Source organism: Ammospiza nelsoni, chromosome 9 (genome assembly GCF_027579445.1).
Source record: "Ammospiza nelsoni isolate bAmmNel1 chromosome 9, bAmmNel1.pri, whole genome shotgun sequence".
Classification (NCBI taxonomy): Eukaryota; Metazoa; Chordata; class Aves; order Passeriformes; family Passerellidae; genus Ammospiza; species Ammospiza nelsoni.
The window spans coordinates 30,836,299-30,856,629 of NC_080641.1; the positions used below are offsets into that span (position 1 = coordinate 30,836,299).

General features: G+C 40.6%; 1 protein-coding gene across 1 annotated transcript; it reads left to right on the forward strand.

The window, feature by feature from the left end:
• The first annotated feature begins 1,028 nt into the window (after window positions 1-1,028).
• Window positions 1,029-20,261, forward strand: SCP2 (sterol carrier protein 2). The gene is made up of 16 exons (XM_059478112.1): window positions 1,029-1,160; window positions 3,184-3,238; window positions 3,824-3,895; window positions 4,368-4,499; window positions 5,194-5,258; window positions 6,279-6,405; window positions 7,066-7,129; window positions 7,406-7,492; window positions 8,108-8,258; window positions 9,009-9,156; window positions 10,748-10,855; window positions 13,165-13,318; window positions 15,758-15,851; window positions 16,478-16,607; window positions 18,015-18,094; window positions 19,373-20,261. Exons 1-16 carry the CDS (start codon window positions 1,119-1,121, stop codon window positions 19,466-19,468), a joined length of 1,605 nt encoding a protein of 534 aa, XP_059334095.1. The 5' UTR covers window positions 1,029-1,118; the 3' UTR covers window positions 19,469-20,261.
• Window positions 20,262-20,331: the final 70 nt, after the last annotated feature.

The following is a 20,331-nucleotide window of genomic DNA, read 5'->3' on the forward strand; positions in this document are numbered from 1 at the left end:
AGCAGGGCCATGGCCGCCGCCGGAACCGGCACGGGCCGGCCGGGCCCCGCCTCCGGGGGGAACGGCCCCTCACAGGGGAGCCGGCAGAGCTGACAGCCCGCTGCAGGGGAGCGGGGGAGGAGCGTGAGGTGCGAAACAAGGGCGCCGCCACAAACAGCACCGCCAGGAGCTTGGCAGGAGTTGGCACCTCCTGTGCGGGGTGCAGCCGGGTCTGTGGGAGGCAGGAGGCGATTTGAGTTCTGCCCGAGCCGTGGAGGTCCCCAAGGATGACGGAGTGAGGGAAGGGGGAAGTTGAGTGGATGAAGGGTCAGATATTCAGGTCTCACTGTAAATAAATCTGTAGGTAACAAGCAGCATTTCAGAAAAATAGAAGGATCTCGTCAAGTATCCGTTCCAAAGACATCTCTCGAGGAAAAGAGTTACAGAGCCGCAAGATCAATTGGATTGGAAAAGACCTCTGAGACCATCAAGTACTGCCTATGACTGATCACCACCTTGTCCCCTAGACCATGGCACTGAGTGCCACGTCCAGTCTTTCCTTAAACACCTCCGCAGGCGGTGACTCCAGCACCTCCCTGAGCAGCCCATTCTCCCTTACTGTGAAGAAATTTTTCCTAATGTCCAACCTAAACCTCCTCTGGTGCGACCTTAGGCCATTTCTCTCATGCTGTCCCTCGTTCCCTGGAAGCAGAGCCTGACGCCCAGGTTGAGGAGCTGTGGAGAGCGGGGAGGGCCCCTTGAGCCTCCTTTTCTCCAGCCCGAGCGCCCCCAGCTCCCCCTCACAGGACTTGTACTCCAGACCCTTCGCCATCTTTGCTGCCCCTCTCTGGAGAAGCAGTGAACTTCATTGCACCTCCGCTTTGGGAAAACGTCTGCTAATTGCCGGGATGGGGGAATCCAGGGGGATAAGCAGGATGTTTGTAGGACTGGCCATGGCTGTGCTTTGGGCAGGGACACCCGGCCGGTGCCGCAATGGGGGCTCTGCGCCTTTAAGGGGCGGGTCCATGGGGCCCGGCCCCCGGGCGCTCGCTCCGCCCCCGCCCCGGTGTCGCTGAGGGCCCGCGGGACACGGCGACAGCAGCGGGAGAAGCAGGAATCGTCCCGTCGCCACCGCCATCATGCAGCGCCGGGTGTTCGTGGTGGGCGTCGGCATGACCAAGGTACCGGCACCCGTCTGTGCGCGGGGGGGACACGGCCCGGCCCGCGCCGGGGCGGCCTCGGCGGCGCCCCCCGGCTGTCCGCTGAGGGGGAAGTGCTGAGGGGGAAGTGCTGCGGGAGCCGCCCGCGCCCTCCCCCACGCGGCTGGAGCCCCTCACGGGATGCGGCGGCTCCTCGGTGCGCGCTGGCGGAGCCCGGTCCCGGCCCGGCGGCAGCGGCTCCGCGCAAAGTTCACCCTCGCTCGGTCTGCGGGGGAGGCCGGACCCCGGCCAAGGTGAACGTGCTGCCCCACAGAGCGGGTCGATACAGCAGCCCTGCAGTGGGCACGTTGTCCCTGTGTCCCCGTGTCCCTGTGTCCCCACAGCCGCTGGCCCAGGGCCATCCCGGGACAGGGCTCAGGGCCTGCAGGGTCTGTCTGGGACCTTTCTGTTCCTGTCCCTGGGGTTGTGAGCGCAAGGTTCGCCCGCTCAGCTCCTCCGCAGCTCCCCGGGAGCAGGTGGAGCCAGCTGGGCGTGGGGCTCCTCTCCCAAGTAACAAGTGATGGGACAAGGGGAATTGGCCTCAAGTTTCCACAAGGCATGATTAAGGTTAGAATTAGGATTAAGTAAAATTCCTTCACCGAAAGGGTTGTCAAACCCAGGAACTGGCAGCCTGGGTTTGGCAGTGCTGGGGTAACAGTTGGACTTGATCTTTAAGGTCTTTTCCTACCTAAACGTTTTTATGATTTCCAAAGAGCAACAGTAAAAGAACCATTTTTGTCTTGATGGATGAATCTTAAGGCAACTTTGACATTTGCCAGAGTAATCAGAAACTCCTCCTCCTGGCCACCTTTTAAATAATAACTTTTTGTCTTGTTGCTGCACAGGTACCTTTCCAGCATGTGATGTGATAGGGGAGGAATTGAAAGGTTAAAGGCAATTCTGTTAATTGTGTTTACTGGACTAGATCACAGAATGTACTAATAGAAATTATTGAAGTCACTTGTGATGTCCTTATGGAAGAGACAAGTAAAACCTGTCAGGCACCATATTGCATCTTAAGTATTTTACAATGAAATCCTTTAGCACTGTATTCCTTCTATTTGATTAACATTAATGATTTAATGACTGCTAAAATTTGTTATATCTTCTCACAACAACAGTCCATGTTTGACGTGTGCATAACTGTCAGTTCCTCAGTGCTCTGCATTTTCAGGAGTGGATCATCTCAGTTACCACTTGAGTATGACTTGAGGAATTGTCAGGACTCTCTTCTCCTCTCTGTCAGCCCAAGCAGTATCAATACAGACTTTTACAATGACTAACTCACCAACTGTTTTTTCTTATGACCTTTGCTATGTAAATTCTCTGTCTAAATTAATGAAAGGAGGCACTGCAGAAAGTACAGCCAAGTGATACAAATGACTGGAGTCAGGAACATATGCAGAAGGAGGCAGCAAATTAACTTTCATATGCTCACAGGGGACATCAAATAATTTGTAGGATTATAAGTAGTTTGCATTAGGATAAAGAAAATGGAAATGTCACCTCTACTCCAATGTTGAGGAGTAAGGTATGATAAATTCTCTACAAAGAACAATAATTTTCTTATTACAAATAGGATTATAAGGAAAAAAAAAAAGAAAAAAAGTGTAAGGGAAGTAATTATCAATGTTTCAATGAATATTACAATGAATTGGTGAAGATTACAGTTATTCTCTGTCTCACCCACAGGCTTTGGACAGGATTATTGTCCATCTCCATAGTCATGGATCTTCTTTAACAGTGACCAGAAATGGCTCTCAGCTCCCATAAAGTTGCATTATTTTCTCCCTTTAGCCATTGCAGGGTCTGGCAGCAGCACTTGGGAATTGTAAAGATTTTGTACATGCACTTTTGGGTCAATGAAATTACATGTTTTTGCATTATTTAAAACTTATTTCTAAATTAAATATAGAGCTTTTAAATGTACCATTTTGAGCAAAATATGAGTTAAATCTCACTGCGATTTATTCTCAGCTTGTTTTCCTTCCTTTTCTCTTGCCAGTTTTCAAAGCCTAGTGAGAGGAGTGCTGATTATCCTGACATGGCTAAGGAAGCAGGTAATTTAGTAATAAAGCATTTTGTTTGACTGCTGATGCTTATTTTTTTAGGTCTTACAGCCAATAGTTTTATAATACATGTGAAGGAAAAGCTACTGTTTAATAAATAGATACATCTAAAAAAACAGATTTAAAAAATTCAGACCACTTTCAGCAAATCCATAACTGACCTGTCCAGGTCAGCTCTTCCAGGCTGAAGTCAGCAGGATAGCTTAAAATTGGATTGTGCACTTAAATAATGGAATACTTACCTATATTATTGAAAACCTATTCTTATTGGGATGAACAACATTGGTGCATGAGCACAGAACTGATTGAGTGAAATTTTCTGATAAAGAAGCTTGTTCAGAACTCAAAAATTCAAAACTGTGAAATTGTCCTTATGAGAATGAAGTTGTCCTTATGAGGTCCAAGACTATATTTGCACCATATAATAAGGAATTTCTACAACTCTTACTTGTGAATGCAGGACTCATGCATTCTACTCTGGATTTGCTTGTTGTGGTTGTGAGAGATGATTTGTTTTTTAATTTTTCTCTCAATTTTAAACTTTTTTTCCAACTTTTAAACTGGGTTTTTTTTCAGGCCAGGCAGCTTTAGCTGATGCTGGGATTCCTTATTCAGCAGTGAAGCAGGCCTGTGTGGGTTATGTTTATGGTGAGTATTGTTTGATTGGGATGAGACTTCTATGTGGATAAAGTAAGAGGAATGGCATCAATAAGCTTTCTATTAGGAGGAAATCTATTTCTATTCCAAAACCATTTTTCTATTTACTTTCCTTCTGGTTCCCTATTAACAATTGTGTTGTGGCAACTGAAGTAGGGTCAGTCTGCTGTGATACCTAGAGCAGCTCCCAAGCCACACCTCTAAGACCCTTCTGTCCAGTCCAGTTATGTCCCTTTGATTCACAGCCCGTGAAGCACAAACAGAACAAACTTCTGTTTATAAAATCTGAGGAGTTTCATCTTGTTTCTGAGGTTCTTTACTGTGGGTACCTAGAGCCATACTCAAGGTGACAGCTCAGAAGTTCAGGATTACAGTTTAATTGGTAGCACTTCACATACATGGCAGCAAAAGCAAAACTTGGGTGAGTTTGTACCTTATTTTAATGTTGTGTTTTCATTTGAAGGTGACTCAACCTCTGGGCAGAGGGCAATCTACCATGGTCTGGGTCTAACTGGCATTCCCATCATCAATGTTAACAACAACTGTGCTACTGGAGCCACTGCTTTGTTCATGGCCAGACAGCTTGTAGAAGGAGGTGGGTTGTTTTGCTCTGTGACCTAAGAGATGCAGTAGGATGGTGTATGAGGATGCACATGTCTTTTCCTGTGCCATGAGCTCTGTGAACCCAGTCAGTTCTGCCAGTTAAGTGTTTCTGCAATAATTGTTTGGAGGAGTGCAGAACAAGTGGCATTAGAGTACTGCAGGCACTAAAAGAAGAATCTGCTAAAAAGCTTAGCTTTTTTCTTTTAGCTTGAAGTGTATACAAGTGTTTAACTATCATGTTTTTGGAAGGGAGGGGAGAGCACAGTCTGACAGACCATGCTTTGAACCATCAGATGAGTATTTCCTCTTGTTTTTGCAGTTCGTTTGTGGACTTTGATACTTTCTTGCACTGATGCTGATGTTTCTGTAATGACAACCATAGTAACACTGTGTATGATTGTTTAGTATTTGTAACTGAGACATAAATGCTTGGTTGTCTATGAGAGTTGCTGTCAGACACTTAAAAGTAAACCCCAACGCTGCAGTGATCTTTCATTCTTAGGTATCAATATCTTTGTATCAATATCTTGTCCATCTTAATGTAAGCCTTTCAAAAATGAAGGAGGAAGGAAGGGCAGCTGGCAGGTGTTTGTGTACATATCTTGTAATTGAATAGTTGTTAGTATCTAGTGTCATTTATAATCACATTGTGCTTGAAATAGTCACACATTTTATTTTATTTTAAGGTTTGGCAGACTGTGTTCTGGCACTCGGCTTTGAGAGGATGGCAAAAGGATCTCTTGCTTCACATGTAAGTGTCTGAAACACTTGATATGTTCATGTTTGTGCATGAGATGAACTTCTTCCTCATTCTCTGAGCTGTATTGTCAATAACACCACTTGCTTTACTGTGTTCCTGTAGATGATGACAAAAGAAACCATTAGTTTGATCTAAATAATCTTTTAGTGAGGTCTGTGATTCTGATGGCAGCTATGACATACTATAAAAAGTAAATTCTAAAACATTCCATGCAAAATTCATGTGTCACTTTTGTTGTATTTTGCCAAGATTATGTTAAAGGCTGGGTTAGTGGGGAAAAAGGAAAATACCAGATAAAATGCTGAAGCTTTGAGTAACTGAAGTATCTTTCTCAAACAGCACAGCAAATCAAAGAAAGATTCTGGCTCTTCTGGTCTGATGCTTACTCAGTTGACCTGTTAACATACTCTCCCAAAAACTAAAGGCTTCTTGAATCTTATTTGTTTTTATAGGAGAAGTGTGTGTGGGTTTGTTTGTATTTTGCCTTAAGGCAAGCAATATTAGAGCCCATATGTCATTTAACTGCAGAACTGCCAAATTTGATAATATATTCAAGAGGTTTGGGTGAAAAACGTTAAATTTAGCAAGTGATAAAACTGAGAAAGAGTTATCTTTTAACATGCTTTACAATATTTCTTCTAAGCTTCATTGAAAATACTATAGAGTATTAATTTTATAACTTAAAACTGTGTAAACAGTAGGATTTTAAGTGAGGTGAAAAATACCTAAAGTCCCCTGCTGAAAATAGTGACTGTGATACAAATCATGTAGCAGTGATTGTTGCCATGAATCAGTGCTGTGGTTATAATGTCAAGAATTTTCTGCTTATTTACTTTTTTTTTATAGCTAGGAAATTATCAATACTTCTGATCATGTCTCTGAAGTGCAGCATACTGCAGGGACTTGTTAAAATATTAGAAAAACTTATCATTTGCTTGAAATCTGTGACAGTTTTGTGGTGATGTTGAAAAGAAAAGGAAATTATGGTCTGATTTGTATTTCTGTTTTCAGTTTGCAGACAGAACTAATCCTATGGACAAGCACTTGGACATTATGATAAATAAATATGGCCTAGAAAGTGCTCCAGTGGCACCTCAGATGTTTGCAAGCGCTGGCAAAGAACATATGGAGAAATATGGTCTGTTAAAATACATTTTTTTCATTGTCTTCTCTTTATGAAGTGATTTAAAAATAATAAGATTTTGTTTTATGAAATGGTAGCATTAGGGTTGCATAACTCCCTGCATTTATCCCTGTGCCTTAGGATAGGTAGATGGGCATGGGGCTGAACTGTTGGGCAAAAGCTGTTGGGTGTTTGATTTGATTTAATCCTTAGTACAAGGCTGCTGCCACTGCTGTTTGCTACCCCTGACCAGACAATTGGCTCCAAGGTAACAGCCTGGCCTGTTGTGCATCTTTTATTTGCACTTTTAGGCTATTATATGAAAAAAAAAATAGACTTAGAGTCTACAATTTCACTGCAGCTGTTTTGCACTGATAGGAAAATGATCATTTAAGTTTCAGCAGTAGAATAATACTACTACAAATAAAATGCACATGTTTTCTGTGTTTTTATGTGAGTGTTAAATATGCAATTGGGTTGTTCTGTCACGTTTAGTAGTTTTTATCTAATTTTGAAACCTCAGCTGAGTTCTAAGGAAAGTCTTCATAACAATGTGTTTCTTGTAAAGATGCTTGTAAAGGTCAGATTCTTATGACACAATATTTAAACTGTTAGGTCAGCACTGTTTGAGCAAACAAAGTATTTAAACACAAATTTTTTTTTTCTCCTTTTCAGGGACAAATCCAGAATACTTTGCAAAGATTGCATGGAAGAACCACAGCCATTCAACCAACAACCCGTGAGTCCTGTACTCTGCCTCTGTAGTCAACAGCCTTGGTTGTTAAAAAAATTCCTGCACAACAAAGTAGTATTTTTAGAATACATTCAGAACATTTTCAGCATATTTTCTTTATTATGGAATGAGAAAATCAATAAATTATTCTAGAAATATATTAAAAAATAACTATCTATCCAGTGCCTTATAGTTTGTAAAGAGAGCTCTCTAGCTGCCTAATACTGTGATATTAGTGTGTCTGCTGCTCAGCCTGAGATGGCATCTGTGTGTTTCCCTTAGGTATTCCCAGTTCCAAAAGGAGTACACATTGGATGAAGTTCTGCACTCTCGCAAAGTTTTTGATTACTTGACTGTCTTACAGTGTTGGTAAGGAGAGGACTTTGCATTGTGAAATAGATCTTGATGTTAAGACAAATATAGTAGGCCATCTATTTAAATAAAGTCTGTTTGTGTGTTAATTATAATTTACAGATTGCTTTCAGTAAAACTTTTTATAAATAAAGCAAATGTGGAAAATCTCTCATGACCAAACACTAGATACTTGCTCTCAGTGTAATACAGTGAGCTGAAAGAAGTTTTGTACTTTGGGGTTCTAATGTAATTCTGTTCTATTACTAATGTGCATCCATCACTGTTAAGTGTTAATTCTTCACTTCAGCCTTTCCTAAGCACTCTATATATGTGTTTATATATGTTTATAGCCAAGTAGAAGCTTTGATTTGTCCTAAATTGAAAAACCTTAATGACACATTTCTATTTTGATGTAATGATTTTCAAATGTCTGGTATAAATATTACTGAAAGTGTCCAGTAAGCACTGATGGAATTTATAGTTTCAGTGGTATCAGCCAAAGAAAGTGGGGTTTTGTTTGTTGGGTTTTTTTGTATGTATTAAAAGATAAATCTGTGGAAGATCAACAATCTAATGAAGACTGACATTACTGATTTAGAACAATAACATCATTATTTTTCTTTCAATCAGTCCAACATCAAATGGTGCTGCAGCTGCAATTTTGGCTAATGAGGAGTTTGTGAAAAGGCATAAATTGCAGCCAAAAGCTGTGGAAATTCTAGCACAGGTGATGGCTACTGATTATCCAAGCACATTTGAAGGGAACAGTTGTATGAAGATGGTAGGTTTGCAATTCTGTATTCCCTGGTACTCATTGGGGTGATTTTTTCCGAGTTTTTTTTGTTTATAGTTTTGGGTTGGTATTTTGTGGGGTTTTTTTTGTTCGGTTTTGGGTTTAGGTTTTTTTTAAGTGCCTGCAAGTCCTACTGATGCTATAAACATTTTCATGTCAATGAGCAAACATATTATGCTTTGTGGTGAATGCAAAATTGATTTCATTTGGACAGGTATATAATAAGCAAGTAGTATGATTGTGGAATGACAATAAGTAACTTATAAACAGGCTATCAGAAACCTAGTTTTTAACCAATTATTTACAGGCTATTTTTTTAACAACTTCAGCAGCAAATGAAAATTCCTTGCATTTTTCTCTTTATAGTAGTAATGAAATTTAAAACAATCAGGTGGATCATATAAAGAGGTAACAGTGCAATTTGAGGATTTGTGTCAAGGCTATTGATCTGAGTCATGCAAAGGAACAATTTGGGTTGTGATCAAGGTTAAGGAAATAGAGGATATTCCCCAGAAAGGTTTTGCATGCCTACAATAAGCCTTAGAATATGTTATTTCTTTCTAGACAATTTTTATTGTATGACTATCAAGCTCTGACATGTGATGCAATCAAATAAATCAGAATACCATCTCCTTCTTTCACTGACAGGATCTATAGAAGCACAGTTAAGTGTAAAAATTAAGCTGTGAGCTATACTTCTGTAATGATATTTTAACATAGAATTTCTCTTTTTTTCAGGTTGGCTATGACATGACTAAAAATGCTGCACAAAAATGTTTTGAAAAAGCAGGGCTGAAACCTACAGATGTTGATGTGATTGAACTTCATGACTGCTTCTCAGTTAATGAGTTCATCACCTATGAAGCTCTGGGACTGTGTCCAGAAGGTAAGAGCAGCAGTGGAGATAATTGTTTTGTTAAAATGAAAAGCACCAAGGATGCCCAAATTAAGAACTCCTGTGATCTCAGTCTTAGGCCCCTTTTTTGGAGCTGCATTCTAGCATAATCTTACCCCAAGATTTCCCTCCATCTATGTATTTCCTTTTAATAAGATAAATATAGAACAAGAATTGCCTGTGGGGGGCTTTAGCCAGTCACTGATCTTTGAAACATCTTTGCCTCAGAGTTATTGGCATGTTGTCAACGTGCATCTAAAGTCAACTATGTAACAATGCTCAGATTAGTTTAATGTCAGTGAGTTTGCTGGATTTACAACAGATTGAATGGCAGTGGAATTCAGGTCTGTGCATGTAAGTAAAAGCATTAAAAATTTCTGTTAAAGAGGGTATTTTATGATTTCAAATAAATAATGGATTGCACTGCTATTTCAGTTCATGATGTATTTAAATTGTAAACATAGTCTTGTTTTGCAAAGGTTATCATGTGATATAATCTTTCTCTAATTTGTTTTTAACCACCTGTGAGGAAATACCATATTCTGGCACTAGGTGGTATATTAGGTCTGAGCTTTCTTACTGAAACAGACATTTATGGAACTCCAGGAAGACTTAATGTGTTTGCCTTTTAATATCTGCTTTCTACTCTCATTTTTGCTGTATTTTTATGGATCTACAGCAAAAATGGTAAATGTTTGACATATTTAAACAAGTACATTAAGCTCTTTAGGTTCATTCCTCTAATTAATGCAGAATAATCCTGGTGGTACTTGTCTGTTTGACTAATTAGCCTTGTGCATGGTTATTTAATAGTGCTGTTCTCACAACCCTTTGTCAGTCTGGCCTTAATAGTATATGAAATTTATCTTGGAATGATAGACTAATTAGGCATAAAAATTAATGAAATGACATAAACCACTGTGGATTTAGATGGGCAAATCTAACTTGGTATTCTCATTTAATGGCACCATGGAACCATGACAGATCTTTTTTACACTTCAGTGTTATTAATGTAGGCTGGAGAAGCTGGTACAAGAATAAATGAGTAAGAGCCTGGTTAAAAGGGAGAATTGTCTGTAGTCTGGAAAGCTAAACAATTCTGAACATTAGTCTTCTGAGTGGTTTTATTCACTATTTTAATGTTTGAATACAGCCCAAGGTACCATTAGTTGGCCTTTGTGACAGGGGTTTGTGTTCAACTTGGTGATCACCTTCCAAGTCCTGGGGGTCACAAATTACAACTTAGAAAAAATGTAATTATCACTGCAGTTTTATGAACAAAATCTAAATAGCTTCATTATACTGATTGCATCATAATGCTGTATACACCAACAGAACAATTCAAATGCAAATTAAAAACAGCTCTTGTACAAATGCTTCTCTTCCATGTTATGCTTTCTCCAATGGTATGAGCAAGTCTCATTAATGTAGTTTGGTCAATATTTGCTCTTTGTGAAAGATGAGCTGTAACATTTCCTAGGGTTTGACTGACATGTAGCATCTCTGGTAAGTTACAGCAGAACTGAAAAATCACTTACAAATAAAAAAAGAACATTTTTCTTACATGAATTCTGTTTTATAGGAAAAGCATGTGACCTGATCGACAGAGGAGACAATACTTATGGAGGAAAATGGGTTATTAATCCCAGTGGTGGCTTGATTTCCAAGGGACACCCTCTTGGTGCCACAGGTATGCAAAGCCTTTATTTAATCACACCCATTAGATAAGAGATACAGCTCTTGAGCAGGCAAGTGCTTCCCATCTGTGCTTGAAATGTGAGGGACTCAAAGCTTCTTCCCTCAAGTCTTCTTTCCAAATAATGCAAGTGTTGGAGCAGGGTAACACAGCTTAACCTTCCTAAATAATTGCTCAATAGTACAACTTCTGAATAGTACTTGAATAACTGTTCCAATATGATGTCATCCTGTAAAATTCTGATTTTGGAGATTTTTCCTGCCTGTACTATTGTTAGCTGCACTAGAGCCTATTTTGTTAAGTCTTGGATGTCAAAATATTTATCTGATGTTTACAACAGAAGCTCACTTGGTCACCATTTCCCAGCAATGTAGGTTTCCCCTTTTTTGTTTGTTTGTTTTTTTTTCTTTCTTTAAACTACTGTTCTTGTTTCTAAATGAGTTGGCTCTTGGAAAAAATGTATTGGATTTGTAAAGATAATTCACCCTCCTTGGGTGAATTTGGAAATGAGAAATTATCAGAAAATTGGAGAAGATGAAACCTTGTGAAACACCAAATCTTAATCTAAACAGTTGTAACAGTGAGATACAATATGCAGTTAAGTGTGGGGGGCGGGGGAAGCGTTAGGAAACTTTGGAGGAAAAGGGTTCCAGAAAAATGAGACTGTGGATATCTGTAACAGAGTGAGAGTTTTGCATTGCCAGGTTTATGTTAGTTTTTGTCTGTTACACAGTGATAGAAGCAGAGATAGCTTCTTGCTTCTCCAGTGCCATGGGATGGAGGAAGAGTCAGCAAAATGCAGAAAATGACAAGTCTTAGCCTGTCAGCTTCATTTCCCTTGAAAACAGCCTTGAGGCCAGTTACATGCTAAGCAAGGGTCATGTAAATCCTCTGAAATATCCAAACATTGCAGGGCAGGCTGCACCACAGTACACACCCTCTCCTTGAGGCTGAGAGAATGTGAATGAAACCTGCTCATTCTCATCTATGACTGGAATTTTAAAACTCCTTAACTCCTTCATAATATGTCAGTTGGCAATATGTACAATTGTGTGCATGAAATGCAGATTGCTTGTGTCCCTTGTCCAAAGACCTGTGCAGTTGTCCAGGGGAAGGGACAGGAAGGGATGGGGGAAAGGAGAAAAGTTTGAGGAATGTGCAGAGAAAGGCAAAAGAGCTGGGGGAGGTCTGGAGCACAAATCCTGTGAGGAATTCCTGAGGCAATTGGGGGAGCTCAACCCAGAGAAAAGTAGGCTCAGGGGGGACCTTCTCACTCCCTCCAGCTCCCTGGAAGAAGGGTTGTAACCAGAGGATGAAAGGATACAGCCTCAAGCTGTGCTAGGGAGGTTTAGGCTGGACATCCAGGGCAATTCTGACACAGAAAGAATGGTTAAACACTGGAATGGGCTGCCTGGGGGGTGGTGGAGAGTTGAAGGAAGGACATGGCACTCAGTGCTTGGCCATGGGCTGGTCTCGATGGTCTCAGAGCTCTTTTCCAATGAACTCCGTGATTCTCCCAGGCTGGGCCCTGGCTGCAGACAGAGCTGCTGGCATGGAGACTGAGGGTGAACACAATCCCAGAGTGCCAGGGTCGCTGTGCAAAGGGGTTTCCCTTCCTTTGGGCTTCCCAGGGACATCCAGTTCTGTGAAAAATGCCAATCACTTGTTTTTAAAATTTTAAAAGTTTTATAGTAATAAAAATGGTTATAAAAATAGTTATACAATTAGAGTAATAATCATTTGGACAATTTGAATTAGGACAATATGAGACAATGGAGACAAAGAGTTACAGATGTCCGGGTACCTTTTCTGGGCAGCACGAGCCCGAAAAAGGACCCACGTTAACAGAGGATTAACCCTTAAAAGCAACCTCATCCATGATGCATAAATTCCATTCAAACACAGGATTCCGTCTGGTCAGTGTCAGCTTCCTCCTCTGAATCCTAACAGTGCCTTCAAGGTGGGAAGAAGTTCGTTTCTTCTGATATGAGGGCAAAAATTCTTTCTCTCTCAAAGATTCAGGCGTCCTGTGGCTGCTATCTCGCTGCGAGTCCTTTCTTTAAAAAAAGTATCCTACATAGCACAGTTTCTATTTTAACATTTTTTATAACCTAAAACTATATTTAACACGCTCTTCAAGAGAATTAATACAGCATTACTTTCTAACACAACACATATAATATCCATTTAGAAAAGCCAATGATAAAATCCACGCGTTTTTCACAAGTTCGCTGGCTGGCAGCTCCCCAGGCCCCGTTGGCGGGCAGGCCGCGGCTGAGCGGGCTCTGCGCTCGATGTTTCAGGGCTGGCGCAGTGCGCGGAGCTGTGCTGGCAGCTGCGCGGGCTGGCGGGGCGGCGCCAGGTGCCGGGGGCGAAGGTCGCGCTGCAGCACAACCTGGGGCTCGGCGGCGCCGTGGTGGTGACGCTCTTCAGGATGGGCTTCCCCCGGGACGGCAGGTGAGACACGCACCGGGGGCTCGCCCGGCACGGGGGAACCGCGGCTGCACCGCCGGGCCTTCCGGAGCGCTGGGCTGGGGCGGCGCGGAGCGCGGGGACAGCGCTGCCGGCCCAGCCTGGCTGTGCCGCTGCCTGCGCCCTCACAACTTCGTGCTTTTGGAGTTGTTGCCGCTGCTAAGGGGGGAGATTGCCCTGTAAACTAAACACTCCTGTGTTCCTGCGGCACTGCACGTCTGTGCTGAGGTGAAAATTCACACGCTCTCGTGTCACATCGAGCGCTGAGAGTTATTGGAAAGCTCACACCGGCTTGTAGAAATGGCTCATGTGGAGCCATTCCTCAGTGAGGAAGAGCGATGTTCCGAGGAAAAAAGCCACCAAATAAAAACCATTCCAAGAATAAAACAGGACACATTAAAAGTAACTAACTGAAACTAGCTATCTGCCAAAACCAGCAAGACATTCATGGGAACAGAGAAACCACTGCTTTCTCTGCTAGAATTGTTACTGGTTTAGCTCTGTGAAGGATTGCTTTCAGTCCGGTTTTATGTGATACTGTAATTCCTTACAGTTCTGGGGTGTTACTGGCTACAGAATTTGCACTGGCAATTGTAGCCTATTTCACAGTGGGAGAACACTGATAAGAAGCTGCTGCACTCTGCTCTAGCTCAATGCTCAAATAGACAGGAATTGGGGGAACACACTTAAAATTTGTATTCTGATATTTCAGGGGAGACTTGCAATACAGTTCCCTTTACATTTTCATTTTCAGCTTTCCTTAGAAAGGTTGATATGGTTATTGTGGGTATTATGGCTTTTAAATCTCTATCCCAGTGCTTTGTTTTCTCTGAAAACCTGTGAACAGCAGAATTTATCATACACTGGCCTTTCAGAAAGAAACACACCCCTCCCTCCCAGCTGATATTTCTAACATCTGTTTCAGCTAAACCTGTGCAGTTCCTGGGAGGTGACAATATAACCTGTGGAAGAGGTGATGAGAGAGAAGCCACTGAACTTTGAAAGGCTTCAGCAGTGATTTTTTTGTAGTGTCAGGAGTGATAATTCTGTCTCTTTTAATCCATAAGAGGTTGTACCATGTGAGGAAAAATATGTCTTCTGATGGATTCTCTTTAAACATGCTCACATAGCTTGTCAGTGGGTATTGGTACAGTTTTACATCTGAAGGGAAAAGACTGTTACAGGGAATACACCTTTTCCCATTGCTTTGTGCTTTGTCTTTAAAAATAGTCACTGTATTGAGAATGTTGCTATTTTTATATCATCAGCCTTGAGGTGCTGCTGGAAGTAATCCTTCCTGTCAGGGAGAGCTTTTCATGTACAGATAATATTTCTCCTGAAGAAACTTAAGTCTAATTTACTATAGCTCATTTCACCTTCTCTAGTGTTCAGGATTTTTAAAATATGTCTTAAGTACAACTCAAGCCAGAGAAATCTTAGCAACACTCATTTCATCTTATCCTAGAGGAGCTTAAAGCCCCTTAGTTCTCCCAGAGGCTCTGTGTGGGAGATCCCTGACACAGGGAGTTGCACCAATGTGTGTCAGACTTTGGAATGGAGCAGAGTGGCTGATGTGCTCAGACACCCCTTATGTAACTGAGTGATGATGGGCATTGTGAAATTAAGGGAAAGGTGGTGAAACTCCGTGTTTATGGAGGTCCTTCACACCACTTTCCTACACTACAGTCAGTCACTGGTTCCAGATCAGAACTCTGGCTTTAGTAATAGCTGGTAAGAATGTGAATCAAGGCAGCAGGACTTGATCAGTTTTGCATTAGTTTTTGAAACAGTTCTGCTTTTTGTTTGGTGGCTTTTTTTGAATCTTACAGTTTCCATCCTGTTAGTACAGCCTTGGTTTGTTGGCAAAATGGATGTGTCCTTCAGACAAGACAGTGCCCACTCTGGCTGCCCTGTCACACATCTGCAGGGCAGTGTCACTACCACCCCAGTAAGTTCCAGCAGCATTTCCTGAGCAATTCTGTCACTTCAGCAGTGTCAGCCCTGACCACAGTTCTGGCCTCTGCTGCCAAGAGATGGCAATAGCAGTGAACCTGTTCCTCCTGCTGCTTGAATTGCCATTTCTTTGGACATTTCTCTGTACTTTGGCTCTGTGTGCCCCTGCAGGAATCAAGATCTGGGTTCCATGTTGCTATCAGGCCATGCAGGGTGATTTCTCCAGAGTATCAAGAATAAGATTAATGATTTACTTCCATTGTAAAATTAATCTTCAGTTCATATACACAGAACACCCAGATATCTGGAGTGATAGTAATTCAGGCTATCAAGAGAGCAAGCTTCACTTTGATAGCAGAGTTGCTTTATACCAATGAAATGTTTCTTGCTGGTGTTAGGCCTGTTGGTGGTCATTTGAAGATGTTGAAAATGTGATTTTAAGTGTTTTAATTAATGGGGTTTTTGTTTCAGCAACGGCCGTATTGCAGCTGTGCCTCTCAGTGCAGCTGTTGATGGATTTAAAGCACACCTGGTCTTCAAAGAGATTGAAAAGAAGCTCCAAGAGGTATCTGGCTACTTCTTTCACCTACAACAGGATTTTAATTTAGAACAGAATGTGTGTGAAACCTGTTGGAAATGTGTTAGCAAATACCACTTCTTCAGGACTGCTCATTGAAACAAGTGCTACAGATTTGGATTTTGTAATTTTTACAAAATTTGTAAAAGAAATCTTTGTAAAAGAATTTCTTTGTAAAAGAAATCTTTTACACTGTGCCATGATTCTAAATTACCTTTTCCCCAGATAGTTGCTACCTGCATAGGGATATCTCAGTGGAGGCAAGTTTAGATTGTGGGTGAGAAGCTTGCTAACTAACCAAAGAACTTTGTGTTTGGGGTTAGGTTCTTGCCTTTTAAGTGTGATTAGAAGGAGAAATTGCATTTTGTCAAACTCATGTCAGGACAAGGCTGTTAGGACTATTCTTCTTAGTTTAATAGATTTCAATATAGATAGCCATAGTTTGAGGTTTTTTGTTAAGATTTTTTTATGGTTGTTCAAATGAGGCATAGTGGGAGGAATAGATATTTTTATGTTAGTAGAAATGGTGAAGGTTTTTTAATTACTTTTATTAAATTAAGACTAACTAAAAATTGTGTTGAAGTAAATTACTTTCTCATTTTGTGTCATTACAGGAAGGAGAGCAATTTGTTAAGAAAATTGGTGGAGTCTTTGCCTTCAAAGTAAAAGATGGTCCTGGTGGGAAAGAAGCAACTTGGATAGTAGATGTGAAAAATGGTAAAGGCTCTGTGGCAGTTAATTCAGGTCAGTGCTCTTTTATTATGTCATTGCAGAACACACATAAAACTAATGAACACAGAACTCATATTCTGTTCAGGCTGTAGTGACCTTGAGCAAAAGTGATGTAGAGCTACCTTAATTTTAAACTTTCTTATTACTGACACTTTTAATCCATGGTGTTTCAGACCAAGAACTAAACAGCTTCTGCTCTGAACCTGTCTGAAGATAATAGTGTGTTTTCTTAGAGGCTACAGACAGATCTGTGATATGATTTCACAAGAATCAGAATGGAAAAAAAAAGTGAAAATCAGACCTTGGGGATTTTGTTGCTCTCACCTCTTAAAATTTGGGCCAAAAATGTAATTTGTAGCTGTTTTTTCAGTTGCTTTGCTGGAGACACTGGTAAGCAGTAAACTGGTCTGCCTTGTCAAGTTACTTCTCCTCTGCAGATAGTTAAACAACAAAACTTAATTGGTTTCAGTGCTGTAGCAGCTGACATAAACTTCCAGTTCCATTTTGAAATAAGAAACAGACTGGATGGTGTTGGGGAACCCCATAAAAATATTGAGAACACAAGATTTGTACCCTTGCCATGAAAATGTCTTGTCACAAATCTGAAGTCACACACCCTAGTAATGATAATTAAAAAAAAAAACAACAAACAAACCAAAGGCAAGAGCCAGTCCTCAAAATCTGATATATCCATGAACCTGCAACACAACTTTTAATTCAAAATATGATGGGGATTTGATTCAGAAATTCATTGTTATGTTATTACAAAAAGAAGACCACAGTCTTCTGTTGAATGGGCAGCAAAGATTTCAGTCTAATAATAAGATGAGTGTAGGAAAAGATGTGTGCAGATTTTAGCCCTTTGGATTACACATCAGTATTTATATCAGAATTTATTAAAACAATTTTCCAGCTTGCTTTAGTCAGAAGATCCTAGAAACTTCTGTACTTGAATGAATTCAAATGAGTGCTTTCAGAATGCACATGTTGTTGCCACGGAAGGAGAGGGCAGGAAATGCCTGAAATGTCAGTAATGAATATCTTGAGAGTGTCACAGGGGAAAATTCATCTACTCCAAGCTGATCTTCATACTAGCAAAGATAAGCTTGATAAAGCTAAAAAATTATTATCAGTGCTTGCAATGAACATTCTGTCTGGATGCAGGTAATTATTATTTATTTTTAAATGAATGAATTTGCTTAGCTTTTCAGGAAGGCCCATCTTTCTTCACTGTTGGGGTGCTCTGTGCTACAAGGTGGCCCAGCTGCCTCTTGCTGATATTATTTTAATGGCTTTTGCTTGTACATGCTTCAGGTATCATTTGCTGGCCTGTGGTCTGAAGGGATGCTCTACACAGTTGTAGCTCCTATAAGTGTTTAATTTCTGAATTTCAATCTTCATTCTTCTCCTGTCTTGCAGATAAGAAGGCAGATTGTACAATCACCATGGCTGACACTGATCTGCTGGCACTCATGACTGGCAAAATGAACCCTCAGACAGTAAGTACAGCAAGGATGGCCTGATCAGGGAACTGGTTGGTTGCTTTGCCTGTTTTTAAGTTGAAATAATTTGAATGTTTTAATCCAAAACTGCCATGGCTGATCTGAAAAATGACAATTCTTGGTGTGCTCTGCACAAATGACCCAAAGTGAGATTGATCAAGAAGGACAGGGATGTGTGTCAGATATCCTGCAGGGATGTGTCCTGTGTTATATCCCAGAAGGAGATACAATAGTGCTTGCTTGGCAGAGAAGAGGGGCAATCCAGTTTTTTTAAAATGCCATGAGAAAGGAGGGATGTGGGCCTCTCTTTGGAGGGCTTTACCCCATAGCTGACATTAGTGTAAGGAGTCACCTTGGTGCTGAAAAGGTGCTGAAAAGTAGAAATTGAGGTGAGCATCCACTGAATGTCTGTCATTTTTTCTTGTTGGGTGGCGATTTTGGTTTTTTGTTTTTTTTTTTTTTTTTTTTTTTTTTTTTTTTTTTGTTTTGTTTGTTTAATTTGTTTTTTTTTTTTATTCTTCTGTGCACCAAAAGCAGTCATAGTGTACAAGTAAACCAGATGTTTATGTTAATTTCAAGTTGCTGTTCTGTGCTTCCAAATTTGAAGTGCTCTGGGTAACTGTTTCAAGATTTTGGTCTGGTAATCATGGGGTAAATTTTGCAACTCAAACGTGTCTAGGAGAAGTTTAAAGATAAAACACATGGTGGAAATGTAATATCCATGTAGAAAATTCAGAAGCAACTCTGGCTTTATATCCAGAGTTTGGGAATTTTGGTGCATGCAGTTTATCTCCTTACAAGGTCTGGAGGAAAAAATCCAAATTTTCTGCATGTCTGCTTTACAAACAGACATTTGTAAGATTGAATTGATCAGGAACAAAGCCAGTTAAGGCTGAGGAGGATTGAGCTAAGAAATCAGTTGTGGCACCTACTGTCACTGTGGCTTTACTGCTTGCAGTTGAATCCATGAGCTTGTCTGCTCTGAGCAGTCACCACCCAGCCATGGGCTGCTCTGCCTGCTCCAGGTACAGACCCATGGCTGTGATAATCTGAGAAACAAACAAGTTGATTCTTTTTAGGTATCAAAAAATAATAAGAATACAACTTCCTCAGCTTGCTGTTCTGCAGTCAGACAATGCATTTGTTGCTGGATGTGAGGTGCCAGAATGTTGGAAATACCAAACTGCTCTTCCATAATAAGCCATAACTGTCTGGAGGGGTGCATTTGGGATAAAATGTTTTATTGCATTTCACAGGATTTCTCTTTCTTTTCAGGCATTCTTTCAAGGCAAATTGAAGATTTCTGGGAACATGGGCATGGCAATGAAACTTCAGAATCTACAGCTTCAGCCAGGCAAAGCTAAACTTTGAGCTCAGTAGAGTAAATAGTCAGTACTTGATATTCTTGACAAAAAAGTAGAATTAAACTAGACATTATCAATAATATGGCACAGGCTGGGTTTGATTGGACCTCTCTCACCTAAATTCTGTGGTTAGAGACCTTAAATCTCTTAACAATTTCCATCAGTTTCTCTATGGCTGAGCTTGAGGCACTAACACTTACAAATGGTACATGGTGGGGCTTTGTGACAGCTTTTGTTCTAATCAATTTGGACAATTTGTAAAAATTAGAGCTGAATTAGCCTGCTTACTGTTGTTGAGATTAGTTGGGAAGGAAGAGAGGAAAGTTATAAATAGTTTGGCATATCAATGACATGAGTTGCATTTTATAAAGGTTGTAATAGCAGATCATACAAATGCTTTCAGACTTCCATTCTCTCCAATTTGCTGCTGCTTACATTAAAATGATCTTGTAAAGGGGATCTCTAACATTTTTTTAGAATAGAAATTTGCTATAAAATACTTTTCTTATTACTACTTTGGAATTAAAAAATAAACAAAATATCCAGAAGTAAGCAGGAACTAGAATGCTGCTTTGAGGTTCACAGGATTTGAAAATACTTCACTTTGAAGTATTAGATTTGATTTGCCAGGAGAGCAGAGAGGGAAGATAACCAATATGTTACCTGTTTTCTCCTGGTAAAAACTGGTGTTGATCATGATGAAATTCTTGTCAGTTATGTAAAAGCTTTAAGTTCTGTTTTGGGAAAATGTATTCTGGTTGGAAGTTTAATAGAAAATTAAATATACTTTTCTGTTCTTCTGTGTGTCTCTTGCTCAGATTTATAAATGTGGATTTCATGTTAATGTACTGAACTGAGTATTTTATTCAG